At 46.7% G+C, this 25000-nt stretch overlaps 1 protein-coding gene across 1 annotated transcript in view; it reads left to right on the top strand.

Annotated features, from left to right (window-relative positions):
* The window catches only part of tmem8b (transmembrane protein 8B), an 80341-nt gene that overhangs the window by 47003 nt on the left and 8338 nt on the right, over positions 1 to 25000 (top strand). The window contains exons 6-10 of the mRNA XM_033018458.1: positions 16685 to 17058; positions 19460 to 19556; positions 21419 to 21542; positions 23439 to 23581; positions 24206 to 24384. Of these exons, the coding sequence (XP_032874349.1) occupies positions 16685 to 17058; positions 19460 to 19556; positions 21419 to 21542; positions 23439 to 23581; positions 24206 to 24384 (917 nt within the window). The remainder of the gene's footprint in view (positions 1 to 16684; positions 17059 to 19459; positions 19557 to 21418; positions 21543 to 23438; positions 23582 to 24205; positions 24385 to 25000) is intronic.

Raw genomic sequence — 25000 nt, 5'->3', positions numbered from 1 at the left:
CATTGGAGGATGAGGGGGATCTCGTTGAAACTTACCGAATAGTGAAAGGCTTGGATAGAGTGGATGTGGAGAGGATGTTTCCACTAGCGGGCGAGTCTAGGACCAGAGGTCACAGCCTCAGTCAAAGGACATTCCTTTAGGAAGGAAATGAGGAGGGATTTCTTTAGTCAGAGGGTGGTGAATCTGTGGAATTCATTGCCACTGAAGGCTGTGGAGGCCGTCAATGAACATTTTGCAGGCAGAGATAGATAGATTTTTGATAGGTATGGGGTGTCAGGGGTTAAGGCCGGAGAATGGGGTTAGGAGAGATAGATCAGCCATAATTAAATGGTGGAGTAGACTTGATGGGCTGAATGGCCTAATTCTGCTCCTATCACTTATGACCTTATGACTTCCCATCCTTCCTGTATTGGGGTGACCAGAACTGCACATAATATTTCGGAGAAAAAGACCATTCAGCCCAACTCATCTACAGTAGGAGCTATCCTACATATAGACTTGTCCAGCATCTCCTTCTCCCCCCAGTTCTTCTTTCGGAGACCTAAGTTTGATCCTGACTACGGGTGCTGTCTGTACGGAGTTTGCATGTTCTCCCTGTGACTGTGTGGGTTTGCTCCGGGTGCTCCGGATTCAAACCTTTACGACATTCCCCACACTCCAAAGACGTGCAGGTTTGTAGGTTAATTGGCTTCAGGAGATTGGAAATTGTCTCTTGTGTGTAGGATAGTGCTAGTGTACGGGGTGATCGCTGGTCGGCACGGACTCAGTGGGCCGAAGGGCCTGTTTCCACGCGTTAACTCTAAAGTCTAAAGCCGAGATGGATCGAGAGTTGGGACCAATTGAGGGACCGTCGTACCGGCCAGCCCCCCCTCCCCTCCCCCGCCCCATAACAGGCACCAAGACTAAGCTTCTGGGCAGACAGTTACCTAAGGCCACTCCATAGCATGTTATGGCACAGGGGAAGCCATTCGGCCCAGCTGCTACATGCCAGCATCGATGCTCCCTCCCATTCTCCTTCATCTCATCCCTTCACCTAGTGGTCTTCTTGACCGACAATTCCCTAACTAATTCCGGGATTGTCCAATGGCAGCAAAAAGGAATATTCGGCTGGCGTGAGAATGATCGTAGTCAAATTGGCATCTTCTGGACATTCGATAGGCAGCTACTTTGTGGCCCGCTGTGTTACTCCAGTACTATGTGTCCTTTTGTGTATTAACCAGCAACTGCAGATCTTTGCTTCTACATTTGTTCCCACCTATTACCTGCCAGGCTTTGTCCTGCTTCTCTACTTTTCCAGCTTTCTTCTCCGCTCCCCTCGTACAATCGGCCCGAAGAAGGTTTCCCGACCTGAAACGTCACCTATCCAAGTTCATAAGGTCATAAGATCATAAGTGATAGGGAGAGAATTAGGCCATTCAGCTCTTCAAGTCTACTCTGCCATTCAATCATGGCTGATCTATCTCTCCCTCCTAACCCCATTCTCTTGCCTTCTCCCCATAACCTCTGGCACCCGTACTAATCAAGAATCTATCTATCTCTGCCCACTGACGTGGCCTCCACAGCCTTATGTGGCAATAAATTCCACAGATTCACCACCCTCTGACTAAAGAAATTCCTCCTCATCTCCTTCCGAAAAGAACGTCCTTTAATTCTGAGGCTATGACCTCTAGTGCTAGACTCTCCCACTAGTGGAAACACCCTCACCACATCCACTCTATCCAAAATTTTCACTATTCTGTACGTTTCAGTGAGGTCCCCCCCTCATTCTTCTAAACTCCAGCGAGCACAGGCCCAGTGCCGACAAACGCTCATCATATGTTGACCGACTCATTTCTGGGATAATTCTTGTAAAGAGAGATGTTGCCTGACCCGCTGAGTTACTCCAGCAATTTGTGGTCTTTCATATATTAACCAGCACTTGCAGTTCCTTTTTTTCTACTTCTGATGTGTGTACAGTGGGTATTCAATGGATATCACTGATAGAGCATAAACAGCATGGAAATGGGCCCTTCAGCCCAAATCGTCCATGCCAACCAATATGGCCCATCTAAGCTGGACCCATTTGCTCGTGCTTGGCCCATATCCCTGGAAACCTGTCCCATTCCTGTACCTGTCCAAGTGTCTAACATCTTGTTGTTATCACCTTCTGCAACTATTTCATTTGGTAAATTGAGCCATGGAATCATACATGCATGGGTGGTACGGTGGCGCAGCGGTAGAGTTGCTGCCTTACAGCGCTTGCAGCACCAGAGACCCAGGTTCCATCCTGACCAGGGGTGCTTGTCTGTACGGAGTTTGTACGTTCACCCCGTGACCTGCGTGGGTTTACTCCGAGATCTTCGGTTTCCTCCCACACTCCAAAGAAGTACAGGTTTGTAGGTTAATTGGCTTGGGTTTGTATAGTTGGCACTAGTGTACATTGTCCCCAGTGTGTGTAGGATATTGTTCATGTGCGGGGATCGCTGGTGGGTCGAAGGGCCTGTTTCCGTGCTGTATCTCTAAACTAAAATAATCAGCCCATTCTTCTGCCTGCCCCTCTGCCCCCTCTTCCCTGTCCCCAATGCGTGCCCATTCTCCCCCTCCTACCCCCCTAGCCCCTTCCACCTATATCCCCCCCCCCCGGCATTGCATATCACTCCTCTTCTCTTTCCTTATCAACCCACTTTTGTCTCCTTTAGCCTTCTTTTATCACCCTTTCACCTTCCTTTCATCTCTAGCCTTTGTCCACCCTTCTGCCAATTAACCCCCCCCCCCTTCCTCCCCCCCACACCTCTCCAAAGAACTGCGGGCCGAAGGGCCTGATTCCATGCTTTATCTCAATACTAAACTGAGCTATAAAATCACGAGGGGATGGAGAGGGAAAGTATTTTTTAGAGAGTCATGGAGTTATATAACTTGGAAACAGGCCCTCTTGCCCAACGGGTGAATACGGAGTATTTTGCCCAGAGTTGGGGAATCGAGAACAAGAGGTCATAGGTTTAACGTGTGTGGGGGGCGGGGGGGGGGGGGGGGGGGGTGGAATTTAATACGAATCTGAGGGGTAACCTTTTTTTACATAAAGGGTGGTGGGTATATGGAACAAGGTGCCAGTCAAAGGAGGTAATTGAGGCAGGGACTTAAATGCTAAATAACATTTATGAGATTTAGACAGGTACATGGATTGGAGGCTGAGAGGCTAATGGGCCAAACGCGGGCAGGTGGGACTAGTGTAAATGGGTCATGTTGGTCAGTATGGGTGTTGGGCCAAAGGGCCTGTTTCCACGCTGTCTGACTATTCTTCTTCGAGTCCGTTGCAATCTCAGATGTCGTTCTGCCAGTATCTGACGCAGGTCACAGCTGGTCGGGTCGGTTCAGCCAGGTCCTGGGGGCTGCACTGGGGGGCGTCGTCACACTCCAGTAGGTGGGACATTGTCTGTACTGCTCCACAGCTGCATGTGTCTTCTGCCTGGTAGTTCCATGCTTTCATAAGTGCTTTGCACCTCCCCTGCTCCACTCGTAATCTGTTGAGGGTCTTCCAGGTTGGCCATGGGAGGTCGTGCCCGCTGGCGAGGCATTCAGTCGGAGTGATTCCTCTCTCCATCCAGTCGTGGGCTTGTGTGTTGAGCTGGTTCCATTCATCTTTCCAGATGTTGGTCCTTGCTGTTTCTTTGGTTGTCTGGAGAGGTGGGACTGTCTGCAAGAAACTGGCTCTGGATTTCAGCCGGGGTGGAGGTGCTGTGTGTCCGTGCAGGGGGTGCCTGGTATCGATCTCCTGTGCTCTCCGCTCGTCTTGGGCGACGATGGATCGTCTGATATGGGGGGGGGGGCGGCAATACCAGCTAGGGCGTAGAGGCACGGGACTGGCGTTGTCTTTATGCATCCCGTGATAATGCGGCAGGTGTCGTTGAGGGCTGTGTCAACCAGTTTGGTGTGGTGGGAGCGGCTCCAGCTTGAGCACGCGTATTCAGCTGTGGAGAAGCACAGGGCTAGGGCAGTTGCACGGATGGTTGGTGGATCAGCGCCCCACTTTGAGTTTACCAGTTTGCGCAGGATGTTGTTGCGAGTGTTGACCTTGGCTTTTGTGTTCTGAAGGTGGGTTTTGAAAGAGAGTGTCCTGTCGAGTGTGACTCCGAGGTACATGGGGTGGAAGTGGTTGGAGAGTTTGTGGCCATCCCATGAGACGCTCAGTTGTTTTCCTGCACCTCGATTTTTAAGATGGAAGCTGCATAGTTGGGTTTTTGATGGGTTGGGTTTCAGGTGGTTGTTATTGTAGTAGGTTGTCATCTCTTGGAGGGCGCTTTCCAGGACAGGCTCGATCTTCTGGAAGTTCTCCTGTTGGGTGGTGATGCAGAGGTCATCAGCATAGATGAAGTCTGACTATGAATCTCTATGACGCGATGACTCTATGATAAGTTTAGAGGGATCGAGTCAAGCGCAGGCAGGTGGGACCAGTGTAGATTAGGCACAAAACGCTGGAGTAACTCAGCGGGATAGGCAGCAGCTCTGGAGAGAAGGAATGGCCGACGTTTCGGGTCGAGACCTTTCTTTGGAATCTTGCAGTTCAGGAGAAAGGTCTCGACCTGAAACATCACCTATTTCTCATCTCCAGAGATGCTGCCTGTCCCACTGAGTTACTCCAGCTTTTTGCGTTTAAGAAGGAACTGCAGATGCTGGAAAATCGAAGGTAGACAAAAATGCTGGAGAAACTCAGCGGGTGAGGCAGCATCTATGGAGCGAAGGAAATAGGCAACGTTTTGGGTCAAGAACCGCTCAGTTCGCAATAACCAACCTGATCTCCCGGTGGCTCAGCACTTCAACGGTATGAACATTAACTTTCCCAATTTCAGGTAGTCCCTGTTTCCTCCTTCTTTCCCCTCCCCTTCCCAGCTCTCCCACAGCCCACTGTCTCCGCCTCTTCCTTTCTTCTTCCTGCCTCCTCCCCACCCCGACATCAGTCTGAAGAAGGGTCTCGACCCGAAACGTTGCCTATTTCCTTCGCTCCATAGATGCTGCCTCACCCGCTGAGTTTTTCCAGCATTTTTGTCTACCAGCATTTTGTGTCTATCTTCGGTTTAAACCAGCATCCGCAGTTCCTTCTTACACAGATTAGGTTTATTGGTCGGTGTGGGCAAATTGGATTAACTGGCTTGTTTCCACGCTGTATGACTCTATGACTCTCTCTGCAGTCTCTTGCGTTTCCAACCTATCCCACTGATCCACCAACTACTCAAACATCTGACATTTCTCCTGCAGAGCTTAGAAGGGTGAATTGAGAAGGAATGTTCACTTACAGGAGCAGATGAGTGGGAGGGACCATCTCTCTCTAGTTGTCTGACAAGCACGATAAAATATGGAGAAATAATAAATAGGAAAGCCAGCCTAATTAATATACACAAGTAGGAAGTGATTCTAATTACCCTGCGTTCGTGAAGCAGAAACTGCTGTCCTAAGAGTAATGAAATATTCATGTCTTGGGCTGTGAATTCACTCTGAGAGGGAACTGCGAGATTAACTTGGTGCAATGTAAGGGATGGTGAAATATGCCATTAATTAGTGTGTCAGCATTCACACATAAATGTAGATAGACACAAAAAGCTGGAGTAACTCAACGGGCCAGGCGGCATCTCTGGAGAGAAGGAATAGGTGACGTTTCGGCTCGAGACCCTTCGTCGGAATCTTTCAGTTCTGAAGAAGGGTCTCGATCAGAACGTTACCTATTCCTTTTCATAGACACATAGAAAATAGGTGCAGGAAGAGGCCATTCGGCCCTTCGAGCCAGCACCGCCATTCATTGTGATCATGGCCTGCCTTCTCCCCATATCCCTTGACTCCACTAGCCCCTAGAGCTCTATCTAACTCTCTCTTAAATCCATCCAGTAATTTGGCCTCCACTGCCCTCTGTGGCAGGGAATTCCACAAATTCACAACTCCCTGGAAAAAGTTTTTTCCCACCTCAGTCTTAAATGGCCTCCCCTTTATTCTAAGACTGTGGCCCCTGGTTCTGGACTCGCCCAACATTGGGAACATTTTTCCTGCATCTAGCTTGTCCAGTCCTTTTATAATTTTATATGTTTCTATAAGATATCCCCTCATCCTAAACTCCAGTGAATACAAGCCTAGTCTTTTCAATCTTTCCTCATATGACAGTCTCTTTTCAATCTTTCCTCATATGACAGTCAATATTTCCTAATATTCCCTCAGAGATGCTGCCTGACCCGCTGAGTTACTCCAGTTTTTTGTGTGTCCATCTTCGGTTTAAACCAGCGTCTGCGGCTGCTTCCTACACACATAGGTGCGTCAGCTTGCGTGTTTGCGTGTGCACGGGCACTCTTGCATCCGTGTGCCAGTATGTACATGTGATGGCGGCGTGGGGATTTGTGAAGGGGTGATTGTCACAATTGATTGATTGATTGATTGAAAGATACAGCACGGAAACAGGCCCTTCGGCCCATCAAGACCATGCCAACCTTTGATCTATTTGCAGTGTTATCCCACTATATTTCTTTCCCTGAGGTGCACAAAATCATGAGAGGAATAGATCGGGTGGACGCACGCAGCTTCTTGCCCAGAGTAGGGGAAATCGAGAACCTGAGGACATAGGTTTAAGGTGAGGGGGGAAAGATTTAATAGGAACCTGAAAGGATAACTTTTTCACACAAATGGTGGTGGGTGTATGGAATGAACTGCTGGAGGAGGTCGTTGAAGCAGGGACTATTGCAACATTTAAGAAGCATTCATACAGGTACATGGATAGGACAGGTTTAGAGGGATATGGGCCAAACGCAAGCAAGCGGGATTAGTGTAGATGGGGCATGTTGGTCGGTGTAGATAAGTTGGGCCAAAGGGCCTGTTTCCACGCTGTATAACTCCATGACTTTATGACTCTCTAAAAAGTCTCTGTGCCTTCAACTTATCCATTCCTCCCGTGATTAGTTTAGTTTAGAGATACAGCATGGAATCAGGCCCTTCAGCCCATCAAATCCACGTTGACCATCGATCAGCGAGCCTGTCTGAAGAATGGTCTCGACCCGAAACGTCACCCATTCCTTCTCTCCGGAGATGCTGCCTGTCCCGCTGAGTTACTCCAGCATTTTGTGGCTATCTCTGACCATCGATCACCCGTTCACACTAGTTCCACTCTCTGCACACTCGGGGTAATTTTACAGAAGCCATTTAACCTACAAAACCTGCACGTCTTTGGCATGTGGGAGGAAACCGGAGCACCTGGAGGAAACCCACGCGGTCACAGAGAGAACGTACAAACTCCGTACAGACAGCACCCGAGGTCAGGATCAAACCCAGGTCTGGAGTCTGCAGTTAGTGTGTAGGGTGTGGATGAGAAGTGGGATCACATTGAATTGGAGTGAACGGGTGATCGATGGTCGGCATGGACTCAATGGGACGAAGGGCCTGTTTCCCCACTGTCTCTCTAAACGAAACTAAAAAGCTGTGAAATAAGGAGAGAAGAGACACAACAGGCGACGTCAGGGGAAGGAATATTTAGTTTAGTATACTTTATTTCCTATTACAGATAGAGCAGGGAACAGACCCAACCAGCGATCACCCCGCACACTAGCACTATGCTACACACTAGAGACAATTTACAATCTTTACCAAAGTCAATTAGCCGACAAACCTTTGGGATGTGGGAGGAAACCGGAGCACCCGGGGAAAACCCACGCAGGTCACAGGGAGAACGTACCAGCTCAGCATAGACAGCACCGGTAGTCAGGATCGAACCCGGGTCTCTGGCACTCTAAGGCAGCAACTCTACCGCAGCACCACCGTGCCGCACCGATATAGGTGGATGGGGAACCTTCCTGTCTTGTGTGAGCGGTGAACATAAACAGTGATGACAGGCTCCTACGATGAGTGGTCCTCTCAGTCAGATGGCTCAGCGTTCAATCCTGACCTCAGGTGCTGTCCGTGTGGAGTTTGCACGTTCTCCCTGTGACCAAGTGGATTTCCTCCCGGTGACCCGGTTTTTTACCTTGCACTAGACGTTATTCCCTTTATCCTGTATCCGTGGTCTGTGGACGGTTCGATTGTAATCATGTATCGTCTTTCTACTGACTAGATAGAACACATCAGAAAAGCTTTGATCGTACCTTGGTCCACGTGACAATAATAAGCTGAACTAAGGTGATATTAAGGCCAAGGAACGTGAAGCTCTCAACCATTTCCACTTCAGCACCATTGATGCTGACTGGGGCATGTACTCCACTATGCTTCTTGAAGTCGATAGCTAGCTCCTTCATCTTGCTGGGAGAGGTTGTTGCCTTGACATGGGATAATTAGGCCGATATTCTCTGACCTCGTTTGCTCGGGAAGGGATGAGTTGACGGAGAAGGGAACATATTCCTCTGCTCTAGAGAAACTGCCGCAGAGAATGCTCGGCATAGTTCTCAATAATGAATGATCCTTGATTAGATTAGTTTAGTTTAGTTTGGAGATACAGCACGAAAACAGGCCCTTCGGCCCACCAAGTCCACCCTGACCAGCGATCCCCGCACATTAACACTACCCTACACACACTAGGGACAATTGTAGACATACACCAAGCCAATTAGCCTACAAACCTGCACATCTTTGGAGTGTGGGAGGAAACTGAAGATCTCAGAGAAAACCCACACAGGTCACGGGGAGAACGTACATACTCCGTACAGACAGCATAGAAATGTGGAAACATAGAAACATAGGAAAAAGATGCAGGAGTAGGCCATTCTGCCCTTTGAGCCAGCACCGCCATTCAATATGATCATTTCTGATCATCCAAAATCAGTACCCCGTTCCTGCTTTTTCCCCATATCCCTTAATTCCATTAGCCCGAAGAGCTAAATTTAACTCTCTCTTGAAAACATCCAGTGAATTGGCCTCCACTGCCTTCTGTGGCAGAGAATTCAACAGATTCACAACTCTCTGAGTGAAAAGGTTTTTCCTCATCTCAGTCCCAAATGACCAACCCCTTATTCTAGAACTAATACCCCTGGTTCTGGACTCCCCCAACATCGGGAACATTTTTCCTGCATCTCGCCAGTCCAATCCTTTAATAATTTTATATGGTTCTCTAAGATCTCCTCTCATCCTTCTAAATTCCAGTGAATACAGACCCGTAGTCTGGATCAAACCTGGGTCTCCGGCGCTGTACGGCAGCAACTCTACTGCTGCGCCACCGTGCCATCCCGATATAGGTGGATGGAGAAGCTTCATAAATTGTGTAAGCAGACAGTTACTAAACAGTGACGACAAGCTGGCTCCGTTAGGAGTAAATATCCACAGATCACATTCAATTGAATATATTTATATTGCAGGAAAAAATATGCAAATGTGATTATAAAATTGCAATCACAGCGAATGAATTATGTACCAGCTGGAGCTAGCACTCCAGGGCTGACTTCTCTTGTTGTTAGTCTTTGTGCGTTGTTCTTTGTCTAAGCGAGGGGCAATGCGAGCTGTTAAACTGGCGGTTCCAGTGACCAGGTTTTTTTTAAATTTGAAGACAGACACAAAATGCTGGAGTAACTCACTGGGCCAGCCTCATTGGAGAAAAAGAATAGGTGACGTTTCGGGTCGAGAGCCTTCTTCAGACTGAGGATCAGGGGAAAGAGAAACGAGAGATATAGACAGTGATTATAGTGAGATAGAGAACAAATGAATTAAAGAAATGCAAAAAAATATCGATGATAAAGGGAGCAGGCCATTGTTAGCTGTGGATTAGATGAAAACAGGTTAGACAATGAGACTCAACAAGATGGCTTCGAAGCTAGTACAGCAATTTGGGTGGGGGAGGGACATAGAAACATAGAAAATAGGTGCAGGAGAAGGCCATTTGGCCCTTCGAGCCAGCACCGCCATTCATTGTGATCATGGCTGATCGTCCCCAATTAATAACCAGTGCCTGCCTTCTCCCCATATCCCTTGATTCCACTACCCCTAGAGCTCTATCTAACTCTCTCTTAAATCCATCCAGTGATTTGGCCTCCACTGGCAGGGAATTCCACAAATTCACAACTCTCTGGGTGAAAACGTTTTTTCTCACCTCAGTCTTAAATGACCTCCCCTTTATTCTAAGACTGTGGCCACTGGTTCTGGACTCGCCCAACATTGGGAACATTTTTCCTGCATCTAGCTTGTCCAGTCCTTTTATAATTTTGTGTGTTTCTATAAGATCCCACCTCATCCTTCTAAACTCCAGTGAATACAAGCATAGTCTTTTCAATCTTTCCTCATCTGACAGTCCCGCCATCCCAGGGATCAATTTCGTGAACCTACGCTGCACTGCCTCAATCACAAGGATGTCCTTCCTCAAATTAGGAGACCAAAACTGTACACAATACTCCAGATGTGGTCTCACCAGAGCCCTATACAACTGCAGAAGAACCTATACTGAAATCCTCTTGTTATGAAGGCCAACATTCCATTAGCTTTCTTCACAGATGGAGGGAGAAGGAATGCAAGGGTTTCTTGAAGTGAGAGAAATCAATAATCATACCGCTGGGGTGTAAGCTGCCCAAGCGAAATATAAGGTGCTGTTTCTCCAAGTTGTGTTTGGCCTCACTCTGGCAATGGAGGAGGCCTAGGACAGTACGGTCAGTGTGGGAATGGGTAGTTTAGTTTGTAATTGCCACGTGTGCCGAGGTACAGTGAAAAGCACTTTATCTGCGCGCTATCCAGCCAGCTATTATTGTCAGTGAACTGAGGTGCAGTGAAAAGGTTAGTCTGTGTGTACTGCCCAGTCAAATCATACTGTACATGAGTGCAATTAAGCCGCACATAAGTGGAACAGGTAGTACAAAGAGAAAAACCACAATGCAGAATATAGTGTAGAATATTTACATAGCGTGCTATCCAGCCATCAGAAAGACGACACATGATTATAATCGAGCCGTCCACAGTGCACAGATACAGGATAAATGGAATAATGTTTAGTGCAAGATAAAGTCCAGTAAAGTCCGATTTAAGATAGTGCGAGGGTCTCCAATGAGGCAGATGAATGATCAGAACCGCTCTCTCGTTGGTGATAGGATGGTTCAGTTACCTGATAACAGCTGGGATAAAATCTGTAGGAAGGGGGACAGGCAGCATCTCTGGAGAGAAGGAGCGGGTTGAGTCCCTTCTTCAGACTGAGAGTCAGGGGAGATGGAGACACAGAGATATGGGAGGGTAAGGTGTGAAAACAACGGATCAAAGCAGATGGTGATCATGGAAATATAGAATGGCTCATTGTTTTTGTGTCTATCTGGGAGATTTTTGTACCTCTTGCCTGATGGGAGAGGGGGGAAGAGTGCGTGACCGGGGTGAGACTGGTCCTTGATGATGCTGCTGGCCTTGTGGAGTAGATGGAGTCAATGGAAGGGAGGTTGGTTTGTGTGATGGTCCGGGCTGCGTCCACAAGTCTGCGATTTTGTGCCGTCTTGGGTGGAGCTGTTTCCATCCCGGGCTGTGATGGCTGGTGATAAGATGTGTTGTGCTGGCAGCTGATTGAATGCGTCGGTGGATGAGATATCCTGGCGTTCCGATGTTCAAAGAGCAGCAGGTTCTCCCTGATGACCAGCGTAATGTTTATCTCTCGACCAGCAGCACAGAAGACAGAGAGAGAGATGTGCTTCTAAAGCACTTTGGGACGTCCCAGAGCACTTAGCCATCAGTGACGTAGTCCTGGGGCACAGTTACACAACGGTGTGAACTACTGTTGTGGCGTAGGGAGCAGCAGCAGCAAATATGTGCACAACAACCTCTCTTTATAGTTTAGTTTTGAGATACAGCGCGGAAACAGGTCCTTCGGCCCACCGAGTCCGCGCCGACCAGCGATCCCCGCACATCAACACCATCCTACACCCACTAGGGACGATTTACACTCACACCAAGCCAATTAACCTACAATCCTGTACGCCTTTGGAGTGTGGGAGGAAAACTAAGACCTTGGAGAAAACCCACGGGGAGAATGTACAATAAGTTTATTGTCACGTGTACTGAGGTACAGTGAAAAGCTTTATTACTGCGTGCTAGTTGTACAGAGCCCTAGTGAGACCACACCTGGAGTATTGTGCGCAGTTTTGGTCCCCTAATTTGAGGAAGGGCATTCTTGCTATTGAGGGAGCGCAGCGTAGGTTTACAAGCTTAATTCCCGGGATGGCGGGACTGTCATATGCTGAGAGAATGGAGCAGCTGGGCTTGTACACTCTGGAGTTTAGAAGGATGAGAGGGTATCTCATTGAAACATATAAGATTGTTAAGGGCCTGGGTACGCTAGAGGCAGGAAACATGTTCCCGATGTTGGGGGAGTCCAGAACCAGGGGCCACAGTTTAAGAATAAGGAGTAAGCCATTAAGAACGGAGACGAGGAAACACTTTTTCTCACAAAGTGGTGAGTCTGTGGAATTCTCTGCCTCAGAGGGCGGTGGAGGCAGGTTCTCTGGATGCTTTCAAGAGAGCTAGATAGGGCTCTTAAAAATAGCGGAGTCGAGGGATATGGGTGAGGTCAGGAACGGGGTACTGATTGGGGATGATCAGCCATGATGACGTTGAATGGCGATGCTGGCTCGAAGGGCCAAATGGCCTACTCCTGCACCTATTGCCTATTGTCTATTGTCTAACCAGTCAGCAGAAAGACTATACATGATTACAGTCAATCCATTTAGTGCAAGGCGAAGCCAGCAAAGTGTGATCAAGGATAGTCCGAGGAACATCAAAGAGGTAGATAGTAGTTCAACACTGCTCTCTGGATGTGGTAGGATGGTTCAGTTGCCTGATAACGGCTCCATGCTCTTTAATTTATGATCTATGTTCTATGATCTACGGCCCGATCTTAGATGGAGACAGGAGCACCAGTGAAAGGGGAGATTTATTTAAGGGGAGAGTAATTTAAAATCTAAAACTAGCGAACTTCTAAATACATATATAAAAAATACGAATATAATAGATGTATGGAGATCTGCTAATCCAGTTGGAAGGGAATACTCGTTTTACTCTTCGGTGCATAAAACTTATTCAAGAATTGATTATTTTTTAGTGGATATGAAATTAATGCCATATACAAACAACCCAACATACCACATTAGTAGTATCTCAGATCACTCCCCGTTGACATTTTCAGTAAAATTTGAGGGAATGCCGGGAAAAAATTTTTTTTGGAGGTTTAATACACATATTTTAAATGACGTGCAAGGCTATCAATATTTAAAACAACAAATGGAACTTTTTTTCGATACAAATGATATACCAGGTACTTTGCCTTCTTTATTATGGGAAACTTTTAAGGCATTTATGAGAGGAATTATAATTTCATATCAAAGTTTTCAAAATAAAAAGAATAAGACAGAACAATTGTTGTTAGAACAAGAAATCAGACAGTTAGAGATGGATAATGCCAAAGATTCCACGACAGATAAACACAATAAGATAATATTACTGAAATTTAAACTTAATCGAATTTTATCGGCAAGGGTAATAAGACTATTCCAAATGACAAAACAGGAACATTTTGAGTTTGGTGACAAACCACATAAGCTTTTAGCTCGCCAATTGAAAAAACAAGAAAAGGAAAATACTATAACCAAAATTAAATCAGAGGAAGGAGAATTACTAATACTACCTAAAGATATTAATAATAGATTTGCCCAATTTTATCAAAACTTATATACATCTAAAATTAAAAGAGAAGATAGTAAAATAAAAAAATTTCTAGATAATTGTAATCTTCCAATACTGGACCTTTTGGAACAAGAGGAATTAGGAGCTCAAATTACAATCAAAGAAATAGGTGAAACAATAAAATCGCTGAAAAATGGTAAGACACCGGGACCAGATGGTTTTAATAATGAATTTTATAAAAAATTTCAGGAGATAACAACCCCTTATTTATTTAATTTATACTCCCATGCTTTTAAAGAAAACAAACTACCTGAAACACTAACAGAATCAACTATTACACTTATTCCAAAAAAAGATAAAGATTTAGAAGATCCGGGCTCGTACAGAGCTATATCACTTTTAAATACAGATCAGAAAATTTTAGCAAAGATTTTATCAAGAAGATTAAGCAAATATATTAGTAAATTGATAAACCCTGATCAAACGGGGTTTATACCTAAAAGATACTCATTTAATAATCTGAGACGTCTGTTTAATATAATGTACTCGCATAAAGTAGAGGAAGAAGATATATCAATTATTTCTTTGGATGCAGAGAAAGCATTTGATCAGGTAGAGTGGCAATACTTATATAAAGTACTACAAAAATTTAATATGGGAGAGAATTTTATAAGATGGGTAAAATTATTATATGATAAACCGATGGCAAGAATTTTAACTAATAACATGTTATCTCAAAAATTTCAACTATCAAGGGGTAATAGGCAGGGATGTGCACTATCACCCCTGCTATTTGCCCTTATGATAGAACCCCTGGCTGAAAGTATAAGAATTCATCCGAATATTCAGGGCTATAATACCAGAGACTCAAAGAATAAAATCTCATTATATGCAGACGATATACTTTTATATATTACAAAGTCACAAACGAGCATACCAAATTTATTAAACTTAATAGAGGAATTTGGGTCTTTTTCTGGATATAGAATAAACTGGAATAAAAGTGAAATCATGACATTAAAACCTCAAGAACCTACACACTTACTGAAGTTCCCCTTTAAAATTGCAACAGAAAAATTTAAATATTTGGGTATTCAGATTACTAGAAAATATAAAGCATTATTCAATGCTAATTTCATGCCTTTATTAAATAAACTTAATACGTCGATTAAATTTTGGAAAACACTTCCCTTATCATTATTAGGTAGAATAAATGCAATAAAAATGATCTTCCTACCACAATTACTATACCTATTTCAATCTATACCGGTATATATACCAAAATACTTTTTTTTAAAATTAGACTCTAATATTACTAATTATATTTGGGACTATAGATCACATAGAATCACAAAAAAACACTTATGTAAACCAAAAGAGGTCGGGGGACTTTCACTTCCGAATTTTATGTATTATTACTGGGCAGTGCATATTAAGAATATGATTTATTGGTTGGATAGTGCTACCCAACAGACAGAATGGATAAAAATGGAGAAGGAGGATTGCCATCCTAGTAATATAGGAACGATCCTCTTCTCCCCAAAAAAACTGAATAACACAATATATAAGAAGAACCCAATTATATATGGTACAATAAGAATTTGGAAACAAATAAAATTATCTTTAAAATTAAGAAATCTATCACTGTTAATGCCAATAGCGAATAACCCTTATTTAAACCATCTCTTATTGATAAGACATATAACCAATGGGAAAGTCTCGGAATTAGAAGGATCGGGGATATGTATGAAATGGGAAACTTACTATCATTCCAACAATTACAATTAAAATTTAAATTGAAAAACAACCAATATTTTAAATATCTTCAGATTTGCGATTTCGTGAAAAAATATATACAAGGATATCAAAAAGTAACTCCTGACTTATTGGAAGAGGCAATGAATATTGAAGCTGACTCACAAAAATTAATATCATATTTATATAATAGTATTCTAAATATAGACCTACCATCGACAGAGGTACTTAGAGAAGAGTGGGAACGGGAACTAATGATAAAAATTACGAAGGTTAAATGGGAAAAATACCTGATATATATTCACAAATGTTCAATTAATGTAAGACATAATTTAATTCAATTTAAAATTGTACATAGATTATATTACTCAAAAACAAGATTGAACAAATTTTATCCAAATATATCCGCCACCTGTGATAAATGTCTAGCCCAAAAGGCAACTATAACACACTCCTTAGTCTCCTGCATAAAACTTTATAGATTTTGGAATGATATTTTTGAAATATTTACAAAATTATTCAAGACAAGAATGGAACCTAATACTGAAATGATTATATTTGGCGTAATGGAAGATGGGAATAAATTGAACACATCTCAAAATCTATTCCTTAACTATGGTTTAATAATAGCAAAAAAATTAATTCTTAAATTTTGGAAAGGTACATCAATACCAACGCTTAAAATGTGGATTGCAAGCATGTTGGACACCGCTCATCTTGAGGAAATGCGATTCCTCCTAATGGATAAATCAGACCAATTCATAACGAGTTGGTCTCCATTCGTCGTTTTTTTGGAATCATATGGTGCAACACAACTGTAAAAAATAACTGTTTCAGGACTGGACGAGGGTTGGTCAAGACTATAAATAATGATCTCCTCTTTTTTTTTTTTTTTTTTTTTTTTTTTTTCTTTTCTTCTCTCTATTCTCTCTCTCAACTTTTTTCATTTACTCGTTTTCTTTTTTCACACACTATATATTTCACATCTTTCTATCCTTTACTATCTAACTTCTTTTTCTTATTCTAATCTTTTTTCAGTGTAACAAAAAAAAAAAAGAAGTTGTACATAAAATGTATTATGAAAATATATATTAGGCACTTTGGTGCCATATGACTGTACTTACTTCTAATAAAATAAAATATTAAAAAAAAAAAAAAAAAAAAAAAAAAAAAAAAAAAAAAAGAAAGGGGAGGTTAGAAACATAGAAATATAGAAAATTGGTGCAGCAGTAGGCCATTCGGCCCATCGAGCCAGCCCCGCCATTCAATATGGCTGATCAGTCCCCGCTAAATTGTGGGCAGTGAATATTGCGTCTCCACCTTCCGTCCTAACGAGATGTTTTTCGCTTCCTTCCAGAATGTTCCAAGCCGGCCTCTTCCGGAAGTGTCGAGGCCGAGATCACTCCGGCGCTGAACATGCCCCAGTCGTTCGGGGCCCCCGGGAGCCCGTCCATCCTGGATGCGCTGCCCGTGGTCGGCCTCTCGCCCCGGCAGCTCAACGTGTCGGGGCCGGGCGGGGCGGGGGGTGGGGGCGAGGGCGCGGCCGGGGAGCGGTGCTGGCCCGTGCGCCCCACGCTACGGAACGAGCTGGACACCTTCTCCGTCCATTTCTACATCTTCTTCGGCCCCAACATCTCGGTGCCGCCCAGCGGACAGGCCGTGTTCGCCATCAACCTCATGCCCGTGCTCGACAGTGGAGGAGTCCTCAACATGGAGCTCAAACTCAACACGGTGAGCAGCGGCCGCATGTTCCCCCTACCCTGTCACCATGCGGTGGTGGGTCCTGCACCGAGGTGTCCCCTGCAAACTGGCCCTCATGCAGACTCGCCAGCCGCCAGCCACTGTTGTGGGCTGGAAGAGTCTGTGTACCACGTGTACATGGAGTGTGTGAGTCTGCAGCCCCTGTTCCAATATCTAAAGGGGCTGCTCCTTGCCTTCTGGCTGCATTTCACACCCACCATCCTCATCTTTGGACACCCTGTGCGTAGGGGAGAGGGTAGGGCCGAAGATGTCCTGGTTGGGTTGCTCCTGGGCCTGGCCAAGCTGGCCATCCGCGAGTCAAGGCGCCAGGCGGTGGAGGGCTCTGCCCGAGCCGGCTGCCCGCCCCTTTTCCTGGGTTACGTCCGTGCCCGGGTGGGGTTACAGAGGGACTACGCCCTGTCCACGGGCACCCTGGGGGATTTCCGGGACCGCTGGGCACCGTGGGGGGTGGAATGTATCCTTGACAAGGATTGTGACATAGTTGTATAGCAGTTTATTTAGTATATCTGTTCGCCTTGTATTATGGTGGTGGGTTCTTTTCTGTTTTGTTTTATTGTAAATATTATTTTTAATAATTGAATACACTTTTTGATAATAAATAAATAAATAAATAAATAGATAAATAAAGACCTTGTGACCTTGCTGGAGGGAGCGAGAGAACATCAGTTTTAATGCAATGATTTTTACGGAAAAAAATCATTTTTACACAATGGGTGGTGGGTGTATGGAATGAGCTGCCGGAGGAAGTAGTTGAGGCAGGACACTATTGTTAAAAAAACATTTGCAGAGAAAATTTACAAGGATTAAATTTACACGGATGTTGCCAGGACTCGAGGGCCTGAGTTATAGGGAGAGCTTGGGACAGTCTAGAACTTTATTCCTTGGAGTACAGGAGGATGAAGGGTGATCTTAAACAGGTGTATAAGACCATCAGAGGAATAGTTCGGGTAAACGCACAGTCTTTCACCCATCGTAGGGGAATCAAGAACCAGAGCACACAGGTTTAAAGTGATTTAATAATTTTAACATTTACTACCCAAAGAGTGGTGGGTGTATGGAATGAGCTGCTGGAGGAAGTGGTTGAGGCAGGCACTACCGTTTAAAAAATATTTGGACAGGTACAAGGATAGCAAAGGTTCAGAGGGATATGGGCCAAATGCAGGCAGAGGGGGAGCAGCATAGATGGGGCAGGTTGGTCGGCATGGGGAAGTTGGGCCGAAGGGCCTTGTTTCCGTGCTGTATGGCTCTATATAACCCGGGAACGAGATGTATTTTGACTTGGCAATCTCTGCTCCCATTGGTGACTCTAATAGTGCAGCAGGTAGTTCCGCTTCCCCATGGCACCAGAGACTCGGGTTCGATCCCGACCTCGGGTGCTGCCTGTGTGGAGTTTGCATGCTCGCCATGCAACAGTACATCAGTTCAGTTTAGTTTATCATCACGTGTACCGAGGTACAGTGAAAAGCCTTTGTTGCGCGCGGTCCAGTCAGCGGAAAGACAATACATGATTACAATCGAGCCATTTACAGTGTACAGATACATGATAAGGGAATAACGTTTAGTGCAAGGTCAAGCCCACAAAGTCCAATCAAGGATACCCCGAGTGTAGGTAGTAGTTCAGGACTTCTCTCTGGTTGTGATAGGATGATTCAGTTGCCTGATAACAGCTGGGAAGAAACTGTCCCTGACTCTGGAGGTGTGCGTTTTCACACTTCTATACATTTTTTCCTGATGGGAGAGGGGAGAAGAGGGAGTGACTGGGGTGCGACTGGTCCTTGATTGTGCTGCTGGCCTTGCCGAGGCAGCGTGAGGTATAAATGGAGTCAATGGAAGGGAGGTTGGTCTGTGTGATGCAATTTGCTGCACTTTCTTGTGGTCTTGGATGGAGCTGTTCCCAAACCCAAGCTGTGATGCATCCTGATAAAATGCTTTCTACGGCGCATCTGTAGAAGTTGGTGAGAGTTGTTGGGGACATGCCGAACTTCCTAAGCCTTTCTTCGTTGTTGCTTCAATATGGGTGGTCCAGGAGATGTTGACGGTGATGTTGACTCTCAGAAATTTGAAGTTTTCAAGCATAGCTTCAACATAGAATATCTCCTCAGTAGACACAAAATGCTGGGGTAACCCAGCGGGTGAGGCAGCATCTCCGGAGAGAAGGAACGGGTGACGTTTCTGGTTGACTGAAGTCTGAAGAAAGGTCTCGATCCTAAACGTCGCCCATTCCTTCTCTCCAGAGATGCTGCCTGACCCGCTGAGTTACTCCAGCATTTCGCGTCTACCTTCGATTTAAACCAGCATTTGCAGTTCTTTCCTACGTAGAATATCTCCTCGGTGGTTAATCGGATGTTTTATCCTTGACTTTCCTCCACAGTCATCGTTGAAGGGGGAGAATGCGACTGTGGTTGGCTGCCTGAACCATGGCGTGCCCATGACCTCTTCCAATAACACGTCGACCAGCTGTAAATCAGGTAACGGGCAGCGGGGACGGAGGTCTCTACACCCCGCACGGGGTCACACCTTCATCAGGGTTCTCCTCACTCTCCCATGTTCCAGAGAAAACAATCCAGTTGACTAACATGGTAACATTGGAAACACTCACATTTATTGCCCCCCCCCCTCCTTAATAGCCCCCATCTGAGGCAGTTGAGAAGATCTGGAGCAACATCCTTAGGTACAGAAGTTTTGTTTCCTGATGCACGATCTCAGCTCCCATCGTTGGCCTTCTCTCTGCTTGCCACATGTTTATAGGTTATCGGAGCAGAATCCACCATTCAATCAAGGCAGATCTTTATTTCCCTCTCAACCCCATTCTCTTCCCTTCACCCCGTAGCCTTTGACACCCATACTAATCAAGAATCTGTCAATCTCCGCCATAAATACCCAATGACTTGGCCTTCATAGCCATCTTTTAGTTTAGTTTAGAGATACAGCGCAGACATAAGCCCTTCGGCCCGCCGAGGCCAGTGATCCCCGCATACTAACACTATCCTACACGCTAGGGACAATTTACAATTTTCAAAAAGCCAATTGAGCTTCAGACATGTACATAGAAACATAGAAACATAGAAATTAGGTGCAGGAGTAGGCCATTCGGCCCTTCGAGCCTGCACCGCCATTCAATATGATCATGGCTGATCATCCAACTCAGTATCCTGTACCTGCCTTCTCTCCATACCCTCTGATCCCCTTAGCCACAAGGGCCACATCTAACTCCCTCTTAAATATAGCCAATGAACTGGCCTCGACTACCCTCTGTGGCAGAGAATTCCAGAGATTCACCACTCTCTGTGTGAAAAAAGTTCTTCTCATCTCAGTTTTAAAGGATTTCCCCCTTATCCTTAAGCTGTGACCCCTTGTCCTGGACTTCCCCAACATCGGGATAAATCTATTAGATCCCCTCTCAATCTCCTAAATTCTAGAGAGTATAAACCAAGTCTATCCAGTCTTTCTTCATAAGACAGTCCTGACATCCCAGGAATCAGTCTGGTGAACCTTCTCTGCACTCCCTCTATGGCAATAACGTCTTTGGAGTGTGGGAGGAAACCGGAGCACCCGGAGAAAACCCACGCAGTCACAGGGAGAGCGTACAAACTCCATACAGAGAGCTTCGTACTCTGGCGTTGTGAGACAGCAACTCCAACTATGCTGTCCTCGGGCAATGAATTCCGCAGATTCACCATCCTCTGACTAAAGAAATTCCTCCTCGTCTCCTTTCTAAAGGAATGTCCTTTCTTTCTGAGGCTGTGCTGTCTGGTCCTACACTCTGCCACTAGTGGAACCATCCTCTCTACATCCACTCGATCCAGGCTTTTCCCTATTCGGAAGGTTTCAATGAGGTCCCCCCTCATTCTTCTAAACTCCAGCGAGTGCAGGCCCAGTGCCATCAAACGCTTGTTATACATTAATCCACTCATTCCTGGGATCATTCTTGTAAACCTCCTCTGGACCCTCTCCAGGGCCAGCACATCCTTCCATCAGATAAGGGGTCCAAAACTGCTCACAATACTCCAAATGCGGTCTGACCAGCGCCTTATAGAGCCTCAGCATTACAGCAATTTTTTTATTTTGTTGTCCTCCCGGAGGGAGAAGGCAGGTTCTCTGTATACTTTCTAGAGAGAGCTAGACAGAGCTCTTAAAGATCGTGGAGTCAGGGGATATGGGGAGGCAGGAACAGGGTACAGATTGGGGATGATCAGCCATGATCCCACTGAATGGCGGTGCTGGCTCGAAGGGCCGAATGGCCTGCTCCTGCACCTATTGTTTATTGTCTATTGTCTGTTGTCTGTTATCTATAAACTAAACTAAACTTACCTCTCCACTTCCCTTCCAGAAAGGTCGGCAGGGTTTGCTTTGCTGGTCAACTCCAGCGCAAACATCACCAGATTGCACATACCCTACCCACAGACCGGAACCTGGTACATCAGTCTCCGTACCCTCTGTGATGTTGGCCATGGGTAAGCTGCTACCAAACGACGATGACTCTGCACCTCCCTCTGCAGATGCTGCCTGACCGGCTGGGTGTTTGAGGCGGTTTCCACGTGAATCTGAGTGCAGGATGGAAATTGGTGGTGACTTTTTTTGAGTGGTGGAGAAGTGTGTGTGTCGGGTTTCCACCGCCGGCTGTGCTTTGGTTCTGGGTCGCCGGGGTCCATGGGATTGGCGAGGTGAGCTTGTGCGGCGGGGATCACCTGACTCCAGCTCCCCGCCACCCCCCCCCCCCCCCCCCCCCCGGATAATTGTCCCCTCGATGGAGAATCCGGCCTTCAGTCTGACCAACTGTCCTCCCTCCCGGCACCCCCACGCTCTCGCCAGGCGCTCGCTCCTGGGTTGTTGTCATCTCCACCAAGGTTTGCCAACTGTCCCGTATTAGCCGGGACATCCCGTATTTTGGGCTAAATTGGTTTGTCCCGTACAGGACCGCCCTTGTCCCGTATTTGACTGCTACTACTCGGGTCGAGGGGACTGTCGGTTCGGAGCGCAACGTCCGGCCCCGCCTCACCCGTCCCGACGTAGTGCAGCCCATGGAGTGCAGCAGCAGCAGCGCCTCGCCCGTGGCCCCGTCGGTCGGTCGGCAGCCCGGCCAGCTGTCCGACCTTCGGACCTTCGCTTACCGCCGACACCACCACATCCCCTCCTTCTCATGGCCGATCATCGGTTCATGAGTTGGATGGGGTGCTGGGGCCAAAACTCCTCAGCTGGCCCGCCGGCTGGGCTTTGTGTGTAGTCCAGCACCCGGGCCAACTCATCATTCACCCAGCCACGGCCGAGTCGGTCAACAAATTGCCGTCGGGAATTTGTCCCGTATTTTGACCTTTTGTCCCTTATTTGGCAGTGAGAAAGTTGGCAACCCTAGTCTCCCCCCCACCCCAGGGAGATGTCCTCTCCTTGTTCTGGTTCTGGTTCTGGTTGATTACTGCGCAAACACCTCATCAGTGGTTATCTGGCGCTGGTCGCTGGTTGGAGTGAGTAGAGTAGCGATTACATTTTGAAGTGGGCCTTTTTGACCAAGTTGAGGAGATCTAGTTGCTCAATCCTCTTTTTAAATAACTAAACATCGGGAGCAGCGCGTGTGTTGGGTGGTAACATTTTCCATTCCCTTGTCGTCCTTGGGTAAAAAACGATATGGGAATATAAGGACGATAAGGGGTCGCAAAGTTTATTGACATTTAGCGAGTTGATGATGTCGAGACCATTATTTTGTCTCGTTTCATGACAGTTTTGTGAATCTCCTTGTAAATTGCAATGAGTCTGAGCCTGATTCTGCGGAGCTCTCGGGTATCCCATTGTGGGATGGCCGGCGGTGGTCACATGATGGGCGGCAGTCATGTGACCGGTGGTGCTCACTTGGTGGGTGGTGGTCACGTGATGGTCACATCGGTGAGTGGTGGCCACGTGGGACGAGGCTCACCTGGCATTTTGGTCACATGATGGGCGATAGTCACATGAGAGTCACATGGTGGCTGCTGGACTCATGATGGTCACATGTGGTGATGGTTACGGTGTTGTGGTCACATGGTGGGTGATGGTCACCTGATGGTGAGATGGTGCGATGGTCACATGATGGGCGATGGTAACATGATGGCCACGTGCTGTGGTGGTCACATTGGTGTAACGCTCACATGGAGGGCGATGGTCACATGGGTGGGATGGTCACATGATGAGCGATGGTCACGATGGTCACGTGATGGTGATGGTCACATGGTGGTGATGGTCACATGGTGTAACGCTCACACAGAGGGCGATGGTCACATGGGTGGGATGGTCACATGGGTGGGATGGTCACATGACCACATGGGGGGGGGGGGGGGGGGGGAGTGCAGCGGCTGACGTCCCTGTGTTGGCCCCGGCAGGTTTGAGGAGTGCAGCAACGTGACGGCGGAGGTTTACCTGCGGATGTTCACGACGCCCTGCATCAACGAGTGCGGCACCTATGGCCAGTGCAAGCTGCTGCGCACCAACAACTACCTCTATGCTGCCTGCGAGTGTAAAGCAGGTACGGGCTGAGGAGGGAATCGGGGAAAGAAAGGACCTTCTGTTTCGGGGGGTGGGGATGAGGGAAAGGGTCTTCTGTGGAGGGAGGGAGGGAGTGAGCAATGGGGGAAATGAGGGGGGAGGGGGGGAGGGAAGTGGCTAAGACCTAATTGAAAGGCATTCTTGTAGAGCTAGCAGGACCAGGATGGGCTAAAGAGCCTGTTTCCATGCCATATCATTCTATAGCTCTAATTGTAGAGTTCTCCTGAAGAGCTAGCAGGGGTGAGAAGGGCCGAAGTGCCTGTTTTCATGCCGTGTGACTCTATGACTCTAACTGCAGAGTTCTCCTGGAGAGCTATGATGGGTGTGAAGGGCCTGTTTACACCCTGTGACTATTGATTGTAATTGGGGAGTTCTCCCGGAGAGCTAACAGGGGTGAGATGGGCCGAAGAGTCTTTTTCCATGCTGTGTGACTATTGACTCTAATTGGGGAGTTCTCCCGGTGGGCTTGCAGGGGTGAGATGGGCCGAAGAGCCGGTTTCCACGCTGTGCATTGACTCTAATTGGGGAGTTCTCCCGGTGGGCTTGCAGGGGTGAGATGGGCCGAAGAGCCTGCTCCTGCGCTGACGGCCAGCCTGTGTTTCAGGATGGGACGGGTGGGGCTGCACGGACAACATGGAGGCGTACTCCTACAGCTTCCAGCTCCTCTCCACCCTGCTGCTGTGCCTCAGCAACCTGATGTTCGTGCCGCCCGTCGCCATCGCCATCCGCGGCAACTACCTGCTGGAGGCCTCCGTCTACATCTTCACCATGTTCTTCTCCACGGTCAGTGGACAACCCTCGGAAACCCACCTCGCACCGGACCGGGTCTGCCTTCCTCTCCTTCCCTGGACCCCTTGACCTCCAGCTCCTCCTGACCCGTCATCTCCAGCTTGACCTCTGAACTCTCATCATCAACCCTTGATCCCTCAATCCTGACCTTTGGACTCTCACCCTCAACCCTCGTTCCCTCAACCTTGACCTTTGAACTCTCATCCTCAACCTTTGATCCCTTTGGATTCTCATCGTTGTCGAATTTTATTGCCTTTCACTTGAATTTTGATCTCACTTCTTGACCTTTTCCATTTGACCTTTGATCTTTCCTCAACCATTAGTCGCTCCCACTTGATCTTTGATCTCTCATTCCCAACCTTTGATCCCTCAAAAGACCTTTGATCACATTCCCGATCCGTTATCCCTCAAAGTTGACCTTTGTTCCGTCTCACATAGAAACATAGACATAGAAAATAGACAATAGGTGCAGGAGTAGGCCTTTCGGCCCTTCGAGCCTGCACCGCCATTCAATATGATCATGTCTGATCATCCAACTCAGTATCCCGTACCTGCTTTCTCTCCATACCCCCTGATCCCCTTAGCCACAAGGGCCACATCTAACTCCCTC

Source organism: Amblyraja radiata, chromosome 3, assembly GCF_010909765.2.
Source record: "Amblyraja radiata isolate CabotCenter1 chromosome 3, sAmbRad1.1.pri, whole genome shotgun sequence".
Taxonomy (NCBI): domain Eukaryota; kingdom Metazoa; phylum Chordata; class Chondrichthyes; order Rajiformes; family Rajidae; genus Amblyraja; species Amblyraja radiata.
The sequence above is the reverse complement of the archived record's forward strand: the minus strand, read 5'-3'. Positions and strand labels throughout refer to the sequence as shown.